Here is a 15,410-nt window from a genome sequence, read left to right on the forward strand (position 1 = left end):
CATGTTTCTCTCACAGCTCTAGGAAACTGGCCCCTCACCAGCTCCACACCCAGGCCTCATTCATCGGGTGGGGAGAGGGTCAGGCCTCCGGATGAAATGAGTTTTTCTCTGAACTCCAAGGCTCAGAAAAAGCTGAGGGCTAGAGGCCACCCCTTCGCCTCTGTGTTCCTGTGTTCTGCTTGGAGTTTCTTAGACTTGCCCAGGCTTCTCGCTCCACTCTCCAGAGATGCCCACATCTGCTTGTAATTTTTCCAAGAGGTCGCACTTGCTAGCCCCTTACACCCCTGAGGATCTCTGGAATGCTTGTTGCAGCCCCACCCCGCCCCCCCCACCCACCCACATACTCTGGCAGATCGTGATTCTATCAGCTCTGACAGGGTGCCTTCTCAAATTAACACAGACATCCTAACTGAACCCCAACTCCCTGCTGTGGTCCAGCCCCCCTACCTTGAACCCCAACACTTGAATTTCCCCCTTGGTCCTCTCCACTCCATGTCACTACCTCCCAGAGTGAGCCTCTTCCCTACTCCCTCACTGACCAGAGCCACAGCACCCCGCCCCTCCCCTAGGACCCCCGGCTGGCTCTGGACTTCTCAGACTTCGCTCTTCTGTCAACCAAGTGACTCACCAGTGGTGGCCAGCATGGGTCTGGGAAGCCAGATGCTGTTCTGGGGAATTCCAGTGCTCAGGACCTAGATCCTAAAAAGGGGGGACTCAGCTGGGTCAAGGTGGCAGCACAAGCCTGTAGACCCAGCATTCAGCAGAGGCAGGCGGATATCTGAGGCTGAGGCCAGCCAGGCCTACGTAGGGAATGGTTGTGGGGAGCTCCCCCTGCTATCACCACTCTGCCCCAGTGTGAAGGGGTCTCATCTGTCTGGCTTGGCTACTGAGCAGGCACTGTGGCCTTGGGAGGTTGGGGGTCCAGGGAGCCACACCATAGTCAGAGGTACCCACAACCTGACCCATCGAGTGTATAACCAGACACTGTCCCTACCCCTACAAAGTCAGTTCCTTTCTCAAGGTTCCCAAACTGTCTCCTCCAACCTTATGCTACTCACTGGCCACCAACAGGGTTGGCTCTAACTGGTCTTAGTTCTCCCAAGGGTGTTCCACAGTCAGGGCCATGGAAGGCACCCAGGGCTCTCCACACTTCTTCTGCCCTACTCTTGGGTCTTTCCTGCAGTCCGTTCTTCCAAATTCCTGGGCTCCAGTTGGGATACAGCTCATCTACGGAGTCACCCATGGTGGGCAATGAGCGGCCCCTGCCCTGTCTGCTCCTAAACCATAGCACGCTGTGGTGGGTGGAGCCCATCGCCGGAAGGGAAGACCAAATTAGGGCAGAGGTGGCTTGAGCTGTGGCTGTGTGAAGTCCTTCACTGTTTCAACTGCCCTTACCACCCCGGCCAGAAGCATCACAAGTGTTGCCCATCTCCCCCTATGGCCGCTAGAGAAAACAGCTCAGCGGGGGGCTCAGGATGTCCCCCGCACAGAACAGGGGTGGTGCAGTATTATGGGAAATTGCGAACTGCAACTCTGCTAAGAGGATAGCTGGCTGGAGAAAGGTTACCTTCCCTCCTTCCAACCACCTTCAGGGTGTGGCTGCATTGTGGAGGAGTCTTCTGTTGCTCTGTCCAGGGCTAGAAGCCAAGATGGGGTCAGTGGAGACCTGTGGGTGGACAATAGGAAGGGGAGCTAGGAGGGGAGTCCTAGCAAGGAGCAGAGGATTTTACCTGGCCATTCCCAGCCTGAAAAATAAACAGGCCTGGCGAGGACCCCAAAGCCCCCCAAGCCGGCTTCCCTCTGCTGGGCTGGGGCCCTGACACCTGTCCCTTGCCCTGCAGCTCCACTCCAGTCCCAGTAGCAACCAGCCTCTATGATTATACACCCGTCACGGGGCTTAGTCCTTAGTCCCAGCTCGCTGCCCTAGGAGACCCCTCTTGAGCCCCTTCTGCCCGACTCCCATCTCACAAGCTTCTGGTTTGATGTAAACCCCAAAGGGCTTTCCTTCACAACCAGTCAAAATGTGACCCTGTATTATTCTGAGATGGGTCAGGCAAGGGAGTGAGTGACTCCCACAGGCCACTTCATGGAAAGCTTCCATCGGCCCTCAGCACCCCCACCCACCCATCTCAGAAGGTGCTCAACCATCCAGTCCACAGATGAGGAAGCAGACTCAGTAAGCACAGGAACCTGCCCAAGGCCCACAGCCATGGTGTTAAAAGAGGAACATAAAGCCAGCAGCAGCAGAGGCCTCCAGATAGTTCTGCTCTGGAGGGAGAATAGGAACCCAGGGGCTTGTATCTTTCTTTACAGCCTTAGTTATAGGAGCAGGGAGCTGGCCAGAGACTGGACTGAGGCTGCCTCAGAACATGATCAGAGGCGTGGGAACGGCACGGAAGGCAGTCAAAACGAACAACTCTTCTCTCCCACCTCCACATGCAAATTGCTGGGCTCTTGGCCAGACCGGGCTCCATTTCCTGCCTGCAAGGCTGCAAGCTACATTCCTGCCTCTCAGCCTCCAAGTCCCACAGGGCCCAGATCTGTTCCCTTTCCAGGAGCCCCCCTCTGCCTGACTGCACCCCAGCCTCTGGGAGAAGGATGTGAGTCTAGGGCCTCTGGGAGCTGGTGGATGATAGATGGTCCTTATCCAGCAAACAGCAATGGGAGGGAGGGATGGAAGGAAGACTCGGGAACTCAGACTGCTTATTCCAGCCCCCACCCCCACCCCCACCCCACCCAGAAGTGGTGTAGCACGGGATAGCCCTTGCACTCTACATACGCCACCAGGAGACTACTGTGCAGATTAAATGCTGTGAGGCACTTGGGGCCAATCTGTAACACATCCACATTAGCTGTACCCAACGTCCACAGGACCTCCTGCATTCCCCTGCATTCATTCCAGGAAAAACTAGAGTTGTTTTCTCTCTCTCTCTCTCTCTCCTCTGTCTCTCTCTCTCCCCCTGAAGAACCCCCACGATGATGATCCGGGAATAAACAGAGTTGAAAATGCTGACGGGGGAGAAAGGAAGTGGAACTGGGAGAAGCCAGAAGCCAGAACCTGATCCCCAGAATGGTGGGCTGCATGCCAGGTGCATCTTCACACTAGAGCCGGTCACTGAGCAGGATCTGTGAGTTCTCTGTCCTCCCTCACCTGCGGTACCGACTCCAATCCCTGACACTCCCCCAGCCTGTGTCCAGAGTGTCTAGTCCTGTCCCTGTCAAAGCTAGCTGTGTGGCTTTGGTCATGTCACTTGAGCCCTCTGGGCCTCCATCCCCCTCTCAGTCTCCCTGACTGGGACTGTTTATACATCCGGCACCTCCGACTTTTCCCCTTCATCGCTGATCTTTCTGGTCAGTAAGTCTTCTATTCCCGTGAAGGCTGTCACATACACTTGAGCTGCACGTTCCCCACACAATGTCTTCTGCCTCCCAACGAGGGGTGGACGTATGAACACACACAGAGATGTGCAGCTTAGCTCGGTTCTGAGGTGGGCTTTTTAGTTTCTGTCTCTCTTTGCCCTTTCCTGGGCTGCCTTTACCATTGAGACTGGCTCACACAGTCCTTCCCAGCCAGGAGTGAGACCCCAGCCCAGACCGCCACATTCTCCCCACAGAAGAGCCCCCCTGCCAGCCTTGACCGCCCAGTAGCACCTCACACTACACAATCTCCATGAGCACACTCAAACACGGCCCCTCCTATACCCAGCCAAGTCAGGCTCTGGCACGCCAGGCATGTCTGCCGGATGGAGGGGCCGGAAGCCTGAGAGAGGCAGACTAGAGGCTGGGGCAGCAGGAGCAGAGCAGGGGTGAAAGGCTGGCCCGCTGCTGGCTCAGGAAACGGAGGCCAGAGGGTCTACCAAAGGCCTTGTTTACTCATCAGGAAATAAAGAACCAGCAGGGGTTCTGACTCACAATCTAAGCCAGTCTCCGCCCCAGCTCCAGCCCTAACTGCCACCTGGGGAGAGGTGGCCCTTTTTCCTAAGCGGGCAGGCGGGTCTTTATTAAATGTGTTGGCCAAGGGCTTTGTCTGGCCACCAGACAGGGACAAGCCTGGAGAGTAGCTACCTCACTAGCCTGCCTTCCTTACCACCACCCAGAGATTACCTTCAGAGAGTACAATCCTGGCAGGGCAAGGTGACTTTTACATTTAATCTCAACACTCAGGGGACTGAAATAGGAGGATAAATTATTCCAGAACAGCCTGGGCTACTTACAGAGTGAGCTGCTGTCTCAAGGGAAAAAAAAATTCACATAGTGCAATCTTGCTCTGGCTACTGCCGGCTTCTATTACCTTCTGTGGACGCCCACTACAGAAAAGGCCACTATATCAGTCTGTGACTGAAGCCAAGGGCCCCACATGCCTCTCACTGTGCAGCTGCCTCTGCTTAAGCCTCACCTTCTCTCCCTGCCCTCTAAGCTTAAACAGTCATGGGCCCCAGTGGCCCAAAGGAGCTCTGGCGATTTTCCCTGCTCCACACAGAAGCTGGCTCCAAGTGGGACGCTCACCTCTGACACAGGGAAATGACCCAGTCAAAGTCTGCCTCCTCTGGAAACAAGCAGAGCTCACCTAGGCAACTCCAGGTCTGACGGCAGAACACTGCTGTCTAGGGGAGGGCCGAGGGGCAGCCTGGACTCTCAGTCTCATCCTGTGCAACACTCACCAACACTGGCGTAGACCAAGGTCTCCTCCCAGACCATCCCTGGGCCACACTGGGCTCTTTCACTGGTGTAGGCTTGCTTGGTGGTGCTGGAAGTGAAGCCCTGGGCTTCAGCATGCCTGGAAAGTGCTACACCACTGAGCTGTACCCTGCCTGGCCATAATGCTTATCAACAACTGTCTGCCACCATGGGCAAGGCCCTTCACCACACACCCGGTGCCCAGCGCCAGCCAGCACCCACAGCAGTTGTGTGGCAGGGATAGGTGGACACCCTAAACAGAGTATAGAGTGCTACAACCTTTCCTCCACTCCCCATCAGGCCTCTCAGAGCCCTGGACACAGTGCGGTGACACTGGTTAAAGAAAAAAAAGGGGGGTTGGGGATTTAGCTCAGTGGTAGAGCACTTGCCTAGCAAACGCAAGGCCCTGGGTTCAATCCCCAGCTCCGAAAAAAGAAAAAAAAAAAAAAAAGGTGGAGCCAGAGAAATGGCTCAGCAGTTAAGAGCACTGACTGCCCTTTCAGAGGCCCTGAGTTCAAATCCCAGCAACCACATGGTGGCTCACAACCATCTGTAATGGGATCTGATGCCCTCTTCTGGTGTGTCTGAAGACAGCTACGGTGTACTCACATACATAAAATAAATCTAATAATAGGGAGGAGGAAGAGGAGGAGGAAGAGGAAGAGGAAGAGGAAGAAAAAGGTGGAATACAGAAAGACTAGCAGCACAAACTGAAAGATGGCCCCCCATCTGCCAAGCTGGCCTGGGTCAGGAGTCCCTCAGGACTGACCTCCACGTTCCCAACTGGTGAGTGGGATGAAAGCAGAGCCGTGCAAGGCTCCAAGTCACTTAGCAGGTGTAGACCAGATGTGAGTCCTCATCCTGCACCTTGGAGCCTGGGACAGTGCCCACCACAGCCCACAAATCCTTCCAAACACAGAGACTGAGTCCCAGATGCCCCTCTGTGGTTGGAGGCAACCACAGGAAGGGAGAGGTGCCCACACTCAGGGTTCTGCTTGCAGGCTGCTTCTCTCAGACTAAAGGTGTGTGTACATTAGGGAAATACATGAGGGCTAGCCTTTTCATCCTCTTAGCCCTTACGCTATTTCAGAGATGAAGAAATATTCTAGGTGGGTAATCTGCCTTTCTTCACACAAGCTACCAGAGCATAGCAGGGGTGCAGACCAGGCCTCAGTGCAGACTCTGTGTGCCTTTCCTGCCACCCCCATGGCTTCTCCCCAACCTGGAATCTTTGTTCTCAATCTCTATATCCCCAGGCCTTGTTTTGCCAAGTCTGTGTGTATTGCATTGCCTGAGTCTGTGTTTATGTCTGTCCATCCTCTCTCCTCCTGCCCTTCTGCTAGCTCCTGCTCCTCTACAGGGCAGGCACCAGGAGTCACCGTCCTGTACCAAGCTGGAGTTTCCTCAGAGAAGCTGAGAGGTTGTAGAGCCCCAGACAGTGGCTGCGACAACTATCTTTCTCTAGGTTTCTCGCTGGTGGAGCAGGCTGCCTGGGGAGGGTTTCCTCTTCTGGGAATGTCTGATAGGGCATGTTGGAGTGAAGTGGAGAAGCAGAAGCCAACCCTCTCACTTCACCCTTCACTGAGAAGAAAAAGGCAAACAACGGAGGTGGCGGGGATAAGATGGCAGGCTTTGGAAGAGCAGCAAAGGGTAGGCTGGTGGGTAGGAGGCCAGTCCACACCCATCTCACCCGTGCACACGTAGACACAGGTAAGGAACTGTACTATGGGGTGGAGTTGGGTTTGGGGAACAGCCTCCAACCCCCTACGCCCAGCATAGACAGGGGTTGAGAACTGACCCCTTATCCGGCCCTGCCTAAAGCTGAGCCTGGCTGAGCCTGGGAACCTCAACCAGCACATGCTGTTCCAATCTCCGGGGAGCAGGGGTCACTGTCCCCAGCTGGGGCAGCAGGCTCTACTAAAAATCCAAAACACGGAGTCACGAGTCCATGGCTAGCAGCTGGAAATAGGAATGCGAGGTGAGGGAGGCCTTGCTGGATGGAGTTTGGGTTCCTGGGGTCGAGGGCCCACACCATCTGCCTGGCCATGGGCCCGCATCATCCAGGAAAAACAAAAACAAAAAACCTCAGAGACTATAGGTGCCTGCGGCTGACCTCTCTCCTACAAGATGGGAAAGGACAGGCAAATCCAGTCCCTTCCCTGGGCAGGGATAGAGGAGCAACCCAACGAACACTGAACGGGGTCTTTATCCGGGAGACACGCTTTCCCTCAGTCTGTCCCTCAGGAGGAGACAGACAGGCAACTGCATTTTGTTAGTCCCTCCAGAAAGAAGAAACAGGGGGCGGGGAGGCGGCGGAGGGAAGACAAGGTTCAGGGTTAGTTTTCAGGGCTTCAGTACCACCAAGGTTCTACAACTCACAAACAGCACTCTGGAATCCTGGAGAGTTACAGACTGCCTTCCCCTGGGGAAGAGAACATTTTCCCAGGCCGTCCCAGTCCCAGTTCTAGCTCCTAATCCTCAGAGCTACGCAGCAGCTTTCTTTTCTACTTAGATGGGTCTCCCTCTCTCTCCCTCTCGCTCTCTCCTTTCTCTCCTCTCTTTTCACTTAGGCGGCTCTCTCTACTTAGATCTCTCTTTCCCCCCTCTCCCCTAACTCTCTCTCTGCCTCCTTTCTTCCTTCTCTTCTCTTCTCTACACTTAGACGGACCGCGACACACACACACACACACACACACACACACACACACACACACACACACACACACACACACACACACACACACACACACACACCCCTCCGGGCCCCCATCTCCCCTTTTCCGCTCCGCAGGTTTCACCCACCCCACCCCCTCGGCGGTCTCGGGCTCCAGAGCCCAGGGCGGGTCACTCACCTGCCTCGGAGCTCGCAGTTCGGAGGGGAATGGCGTGTGCACCGACGGGTCCCACTGCCCGACGGAGTCCGCTGCGCGGGCAGGAAGGGGGTGGGCCTCCGCCCGCGCCCAGGCAGGAAGTCCGCGCGGGGAGGCTGGAGCCGGGCCGGGTGGGGTCAGCCCTCCGCACGCCTGTCTGTGAAGTGGACCGGGAGAGCCGCCCAACCTGACAGGCTCTGGACCAGCCCCGGCCCCGGGTGTCGCGGTCCACCCGACGCCCCTCTTTCCTGCCCGGCGGCGCCCCCTGGCGGCCTTCAGGGGAGGGGCACCCTGCCTGCGCGATCAGATCATTGGGAGCTTTGCATGGGTTGAAGCATGATGCTGCTGTAAAGAAGCCAGAGCGGGGCTGGGGATTTAGCTCAGTGGTAGAGCGCTTACCTAGGAAGCGCAAGGCCCTGGGTTCGGTCCCCAGCTCCGAAAAAAAGAACAAAAAAAAAAAAAAAAAAAAAAAAGAAGCCAGAGCCAAAACTGAGCAGTTGTCTGTCAGCTTGCTCAGAAGCACTCAACGACCTACCACAGTCAGGGCGCAGAACAAAAACGACGTGCCTGGGGGCGTGTGGCTTAGGCTGCAAGCCCTAGATTGAATTCTAAACAGCAGGAACACCTTTATTTAAGAGTGGTTGACATATGATAAAAGTCTTACTTGGTTTGATGAATATTGTTCCAAAACTTCATCGTGACAAAATATACGCATTATAAAACTCATCCTTTCAACAAATGTTAGGAATACCGTTCAGTGGCATTAAGTACTTCACATGTACAATACTGTTGCTATTATCAGTTTCCAGAGCTTTCTCCTCACCCCAAACTGAAACTCTGTCCGCACCCCCTGGCTCTGCTAACCATTCTGAAGTCAGGCTATACCTCTGTTAGGGGTTTGACCTTCCACATCTAGCTTACTCCACTTAGCATGGTGTGTCATTGGTTTAGACAAATGTGTTCACCCCAATAAAAATGTCCCTCTCTGGGAATGGAGAAATGGCTGAGGGAGGGTTTTGGGGAGTGGTAAGTAAATGCACTTGTCACCAAACTTAAGTTTGATCCCAGGGACCCACATGATAGAGGGTGAGAATCAACTCCCCACACTTGTCATCTGCACCCTCAGCAGTGTCATCCACAGCAGTACATATCCCGCCTCTCAACATAAATATAGTATTTTAAACATTCATCTACACCCCTCGTTTACCTGCTTTACATTACAATGATGACCCAGATTCCATTCTCACCCCTAACCCAAATCCCATGAAAGTTTTTATTTGTTTTCTGTAGTTTTTTTCCCTAGAATTTCTGTATAAATGTCATCATAGAGTATGTACTCACATATGCCCATCTTCCTTCCCTTGCCATAAAGTTTCTGGGCCACTGGGTGTTCTCTACTACAGCAGGTGACAGCAGTGGGCTATTCAAGAACAGGATTGCTGTATCCTGACAGTTACTGATTCTTGGGTATTGTGGTTCCAAGTCGTTTGTGTATAATATTTACTAATATTGTGTATAATATTTGCTAATATATAATTAATAATATTATGATCCAGCCGAGAGACAGGCAATTCTATTTAACAGTTATTCTGATGGAGAAAGCTGTGTTGAGCTCAGGTGCAGTGGATGGCTACAATGTTTCAGTGAAGGAAATATCAAGTTGGACTTTGGTACCACTAAATATCCAGCAGGGGGCAGTAAACGCACAGCTTAAGGTCAGACGGCGTAAGACCTGCGCTCCATCGTGTTTGAAGCCTTGAAAATTACCTTATCCTTCTCATTTAAATGACCAAAGAGGGAGACCGAGGTGCAGAGAGAAAGTGAGACATGCACATGGCCCCACTTGTGCTCCATGCTCGTTTTCTGGGACTGCATTCTGCCCTAAGGTCCCCATCCCATTCCTGCTAAGAAACTTTAAACTTGGGCCCTAGAAATGAAGTTTCTTCTACTGTTTTGCTAAACAGTCACACAGACTGCCCGCTAAATACCCACTTACAATATTAGTAATTCCTCCAGCCTTCGTCAGAGAAGCTACTGGCCCCTCCTCCTCCCCACCAACTAAAGCAAGCTTTATTTAATATCATCCAGGAAGATGAACACTGGCCAGCTCCATTCCCAGGATTCCCAGAGAATGGTCTGGGGAAGCTTCGTATAGCAGCAGACAGGAGTGAACTAGAAACACATAACCAGCCAAAGTGCGGAGAGTTAGCGATGGTGAAGCATTGGTCCAACTGGGACAACTACAACATCCCCTGCAAGGCTGGGGAACCACTGCAGAAGGAGGGCAACAAGAATCCACAGCAAAAAGATGTCTTCTAGACATGACATGCTACTACTACACACATGAACTCAATGTATCCTAGGATCCCAGTCCTCCTAAGGGAATAGCGGACAATGAACACTCACTGAAGGAGAGGTATCATTATTGCCTGTGGTGTAGACATTGATAAGCTACCCCTGCCTCACTGAGTAACTTCCCATCCACACTCAGGCAAATAATTAACTAAATGCAGTGGGCCATGCACAGGAAGATAAGACAGTCAAGAGGAACGGCTTCCTTCAGGAAAAAGAGTGCCAGTAGGAGAGAAAGGGAGATGAGGCAGGGGAGTAGGGAGTGAAAATGATTAAAATTAATCATATAAGTGAATATATGTAATATATGCAGAATAAAATATTATATAAAATTCATTATGTTCGGGGTTGGGGATTTAGCTCAGTGGTAGAGTGCTTGCCTAGCAAGTACAAGGCCCTGGGTTCGGTCCCCAGCTCTGAAAAATAGAAAAAAAAATTCATTATGTTCTATATACTTTGTTATATAAAATTCATTCTATATAAGTCATTTTACACTACACATGCACACACACACACATATACCACCTATACACACACACAACAATGATAACCCCTTACACAGAGTAGCTTATGGTATGTAATGGTGGTGGTGGTGGTAGATATTAAAGACGGGGTGTCAGAGCCAAGTCTTACAGGAACCTCTTAGGTCACACTAATCCAGCAGGATTTTACTCTGTATGGAATGAGAAGCCATTGGGATTGCTTGCCCAGAGGCAGGACATGATCCATAGAGGGAATATTACTGTGTTGATAGGCTGTAGGGAGAAGAGGAACCTGGGAGCCTGGGGAAGAAGCTGCTGTGCTGATCCACAGGGGCTCAGGAAAGCTCTGAGAAGCCAGGGCTGGAAGCCCCATCCCCACCCTCAGTGGGAATGGTCTTACAAGAAGTCCTAGAGGCCTCTGCCTTTCAGGAAGGTTGCTCAGAACATCACAGCTCCCAGAGGAGACTCCCTGACCAAGCTCAGAGAGGAAGCTGTGTGTGGAGACCAGGCCCTCTCGTTCTCAGCTCCCAGGGGTGAATGTCAACCTCCCTAGCACACAGCTCTGTGTTCCCAGAGCCCCAGAGAGGTGACAGCAAACACAAGAATGGAGGAGAGGGCCTGGGATATCCAGCTTGCCCAGTAGGCACTGACCAGCCTGGCCTTACAAGGAGCAGGGGCTGGGGCTCAGGAGGGATGTGCGAGCTTGTACACTGCTTGCTCACTCTCTCTTCCAGTCAACTCCTCATAACCATCTGGCTACAACTGAGAATGAGCAGACTATGCTTGGCCCTTGCAGAAGAATGCCAATGGATTCCCCTCATCCTCCTGATGTCCACACACCAGGACCCCCAAATGTCCACCCTGTGCACACTTTAGATCTCCAGGTTCCTGTGCCCAAGATGGTCACTGTTCTGCTGTGCTCACGGGCTCCAGCCCCTCCTGTCCCCCCTCTGCTTCTGCCTCCTGCCAGCTTGTCTAGCACTCAGACCTTCATCTTCAGCCCTCCACTCTAGCTGTAATCACAGCTCAGCCTGGCACACCCCCTGCATGAATAATTGGGGCTGATTTAGGGGCTATCAGGGGAAGGGGGGCTAATGGAGCTTGTGGGGGGGCACCCTCATGAGGAGGGGAAGGCTGAAAGGCAATTAGCTGGACAGGCAGCCTGGGAGTCACCTAATGTGCCTGTCTGAAGGAGGGGCTGGTGAGGGGCCATGGAAGGAGGAGTGGCCTGCTTCACCTCCACCTACATCTAGAGACAGAGTTGGACTTGAGGAGAGATCTGCCACTTCCTCAACAGGAGGCTCAAGGATACACCGGGAGGGAATTTCAGGAAAATCGTGACAAGGCATGGGAGTAGGAGACCTAAGTGGAGAGAACTGTGGAGAGAACAGGAAGCTGAAGAAAGAGTCGGGAGTTCCTGCTGCCCCACAACACACACTCACACACACACACACACATGCACACACATGCATGTACACACACTCACACACGCACACACGTGCTCACACATACACGCTCACACACACACATGCACACACATGCATGTATACACACACACACACACACACACACACACACACACACACACATTGGCCCAGCTGAACCTGATCTCTCGCTGGGGACTGGGAACCAGCTCCTGATTAATACCAACATTAGCCCTGAACACTCACTGTCCAGCCTTTCCTCATTAATTACCTCCTCTCCCACCCCAGAAGAGGGGAAGCCAGCTCCTCTGGGGCTGAGTCATGAGCTTCTGAGTCCCCAAGCAGGGGGGCATCAGGCCCTTAAGAAGTAGGGGGAAAGTTAGCTTCTGTGTCCACCATCCCACCCTGGCCCTCCATACCTCCTCTCTCAGCCTGGAGCAGACATTCACAGGGGGGCCTGCCTGGAGAAGGCGGACCTGATACTTAAGCCTCTGTGGCCCACATCCATCTCAAGATGAAGACAGGAATGTGCAAAGCTCCAGGTGGAGAAACAAGACTGCACCAGCCAGCTCATAGGACGTCCCATGCAAACAGGAAACCGGACACACAAGGTCAAAATTCCTGTGACGTGGGAACAGCCTGCTTAATAGCTCTGGGGGCAGGTGAGGGCTTCGGACAGGCTGGGATCCCCTCCTCCTCCCCTTATATCTGTCCAGCAGCTATAGATGTGCTCACAAAAATAGTCCAGTGTCGGGGCACCAAGACCTGGGCTCCCTCAGCTTTTCCATCCCTCATCTCCCCGGGACTCTCACTCACAAATCGTGTCTCTTGTGTCAGCCGATGACCAGACCTTGTGTAGCTGCCATTCCAGAAGAAGGGGTAGGGGCTTTGTGGGATCTTTCTGTGCCCCTCCCAACACCTCCATGTACCCCATTATAAGACCAAATGGGCCTGGAGACCCAGCAATCAATATCCCTCAAAGATGAAGACACTAATAACTTTATCCCTCTTGTCTTCCCCTTCTCGCTTGCATTAGCCCTGACCACAGGCCCCAGGCAGCTGAGACCTGCAGTGGGCAGGCCTGGCGCTGAGTAACCCCTTCAAATCCAAGTGAGAGGCACGAAGGAGGAGTGCAGGAAGAGCTTCCGACATTTGGAACAGCAGGCTACAGGGGAAGACATGGAAGTCTTAGACGTACAGTTTCTATGTCCACATCACTATTAACTGTCAGAGCAGTCGGTCAGGGTCCATAACCCAGCAACAGAGGGCCAAGGTTCCTACCCTCTTTCCTAGGCTACCCAAAAAGATAAGTCAGGAGAGGAAGTCCTGCTGGGAGAGCCTAGGAGTTCAAAGGGTGGGGCTAAGGAGACACCTGGGGCTGGGGCTCAACCCTGCCCTCCCTGTACCAATGGAGGACTTTAGAGCCCCAGTCCCAGAGCCTCTCTTGTACCTCACACATTCCACTCTGAAGCAACCTCAGGAAGAGGGGTCTGGGGTCAAAGAATCTCTTCTCAAACATTGCAGTTCCCAGGATACCTACTCATACTCAGGACGGGTTAGATTACCATCCTGAAGACTAGCAGGGTCCCCACTGGGTACCCAAGGCCTGAGACAGGCTAGCGAGAGGAAGGAAGAGAGAAGAAAAATGGGGAGGAAAGAACACTAACATAAGAACAGCCTGTCTCGGGCTGGAGAGATGGCTCAGCCGTAAAAGGCGAGGCTCACAACCAAAAATACAAGAACGACAGTATGTCTCAGCTGTGCATAGCTGTGCCTTGTGCACAGTGTTAATCTCAGCACCCGGAAGGCAGAGGTAGGCCGGTCTCTGAGTTCGAGGCTAGCCTGGTCTACAGAGCGAGTTTCAGGACAGGATAGCCAGGGTTACACAGAGTAAACGCTGTCTTGAAAAACCAAAACAAAAATCAACAAAAGGAAGAGAGGGAGGGAGGGAGGGAGGGAGGGAGGGAGGGAGGGAGGGAGGGAGAGAGGGAGGGAGGGAGGGAGGGAGGGAGGGAAGAAGGAAGGAAGGAAGGAAAAGGTGAAAAGAAAAAAAGAACAGTATCTCGCTACAGGGCACTGGCTGAAGGGCAGACACCACCAGGAGAGCTTTACATGTGAGTCTCAGCTCCCAGCATCCCTGTAGGGTTCTGCTATTATTGTTACCCTTTCCCATTTTGCAGAAGGCACTAAGGTACGGAGATGCTGAGCGACAGCACTGGTAATTGGCAGAACTACATGTCAGTGTCTAGTTTACCTACCAGGGCACAGAAGCCGGCAGAGATGAAGAGAGCCAGCCTTGTGGGAGGTGGCTACCAAAGCTCTGGTTCCAGGGACTGGGTTCCAGGCAAAGAAAAGCAGACTGTCTCTGGGGCTCTACCCCGCTGAGTCCTGGGGCTCCTGGCTGCTCGCTCTTTCCCTCCTAGCCTCAACTGGTTTGTTCCTGCAGCTATGACCCTGACTTATCTGTCTCTCCCAGCTGGAGCCTTCTGCCCCAACTACTGGTAAAACTGTCCATTTTTCGCAGCTGGGAGGAAATGGGCTATCTGGGAAAATTCAGAGCAAGCAGCCAGTTCATACCCTGCTGGAGGTGCCTGGGTAGCCTGGCACACATCAACAGGACAGGAGGCTAGAACCCAGGTTCCCAGTGACTGCCCTGCTTCTACCAACACCGGGTAGCCAGTCCAAGGCCCATATAGGAAGGAACACAGCAAGCTCCCTCTAGCTGTTTGTTACTTATACCTCCAGGGCCTGTGAAGGCTACAGTCAGGACCTGTCCTCAGCCTGAGGGGCACGGGCAAGGGGGGACATCCTCCCGGAGAGCCCTAGAGACTGTCTGCAGGACAGCGGAGTCCTGGCATCTGCCAGCTATTCTAGCCTCCTGAGAATCCAGCTCTGAGGGAGCAGGAGAATGTCAAGTTCTTTAGAGACCTGGCCCAGGGCTGGAGCCCTAAGGAGTCCACTGCGTTGACCACACCACTTCCTCCTCTTCCCCTGACTGGGGGTGAGGGTGGGGCGGAGATAGTTCTGCTCAGTGTTCCACAGCACCCCAGCCTCTCAGAGCCTCTCTTCCAGTCAACACAGCTCTTGTCTGAGAAGGGAGAGTTCTAGGAGAGATAATACTACCCTATGGCCCCAGGTTGCTGTCTGTCTCAAGCCCCTCAAAGTCCCCAAGGTCCCATTCCACCCATCTCCTTATAGCTATCCATCTCAACTGGTGTTCAGCCCCTGGGACTGAGGGCAGCTAATGGACTTGGCACAGCCAGGAGGTAATTAACAGAGAGGGGGCAGGGGCCACAGTGGGACAAGGACATAGTTAATGTCAATGGGACCCAGCAACAATGGCAAAGAGTGCTGCTTGTGTGTGATCACATGCACGCGCCTTCATCTAGGCTGGCTACATGTGCTAGGCCAGGGCAATGTGGACCAGTGTCTGAATCTCCATCCATGAGGGGTGGCCACTCGCTGACAGAGGGTTCAGTCCCTTCTTGCCCCTGTGCAAAGCTTCAAGTCATGTTGCCTGAAGGCCTGGTGCTCCTCCTCTCTGCTGTCCACTTCGGGAAGGCTCCCATGCCTCATTCCCAGAGCTCTGTGTCTCTTCGGCGTCT

The 15,410-nt window shown here is 53.4% G+C and overlaps 1 protein-coding gene and 1 long non-coding RNA gene across 7 annotated transcripts in view; one reads left to right on the forward strand and one right to left on the reverse strand.

Annotated features, from left to right (window-relative positions):
- The window catches only part of Pear1 (platelet endothelial aggregation receptor 1), a 27,786-nt gene extending 13,576 nt beyond the window's left edge, over positions 1-14,210 (reverse strand). Inside the window, exons 1-3 of one of the 6 annotated variants that reach the window (XM_039102054.2) lie at positions 14,064-14,086; positions 1,568-1,666; positions 629-699 (exon numbers count right to left, since the gene is read on the reverse strand). Coding sequence is in view for 3 of the 6 variants with exons in the window: in XM_063281628.1 (XP_063137698.1) it covers positions 1,568-1,605 (38 nt within the window). In the remaining 3 variants the exon portion in view is untranslated. 6 annotated transcript variants of the gene reach the window in all.
- Positions 2,442-8,269, forward strand: LOC134485635 (uncharacterized). Its single transcript, XR_010063838.1, has 2 exons — positions 2,442-2,600; positions 2,967-8,269. It is a non-coding gene; the product is annotated as an uncharacterized LOC134485635 (long non-coding RNA).
- Positions 14,211-15,410: the final 1,200 nt, after the last annotated feature.

The sequence above is a fragment of the Rattus norvegicus genome, chromosome 2, assembly GCF_036323735.1.
Source record: "Rattus norvegicus strain BN/NHsdMcwi chromosome 2, GRCr8, whole genome shotgun sequence".
Lineage (NCBI taxonomy): Eukaryota > Metazoa > Chordata > Mammalia > Rodentia > Muridae > Rattus > Rattus norvegicus.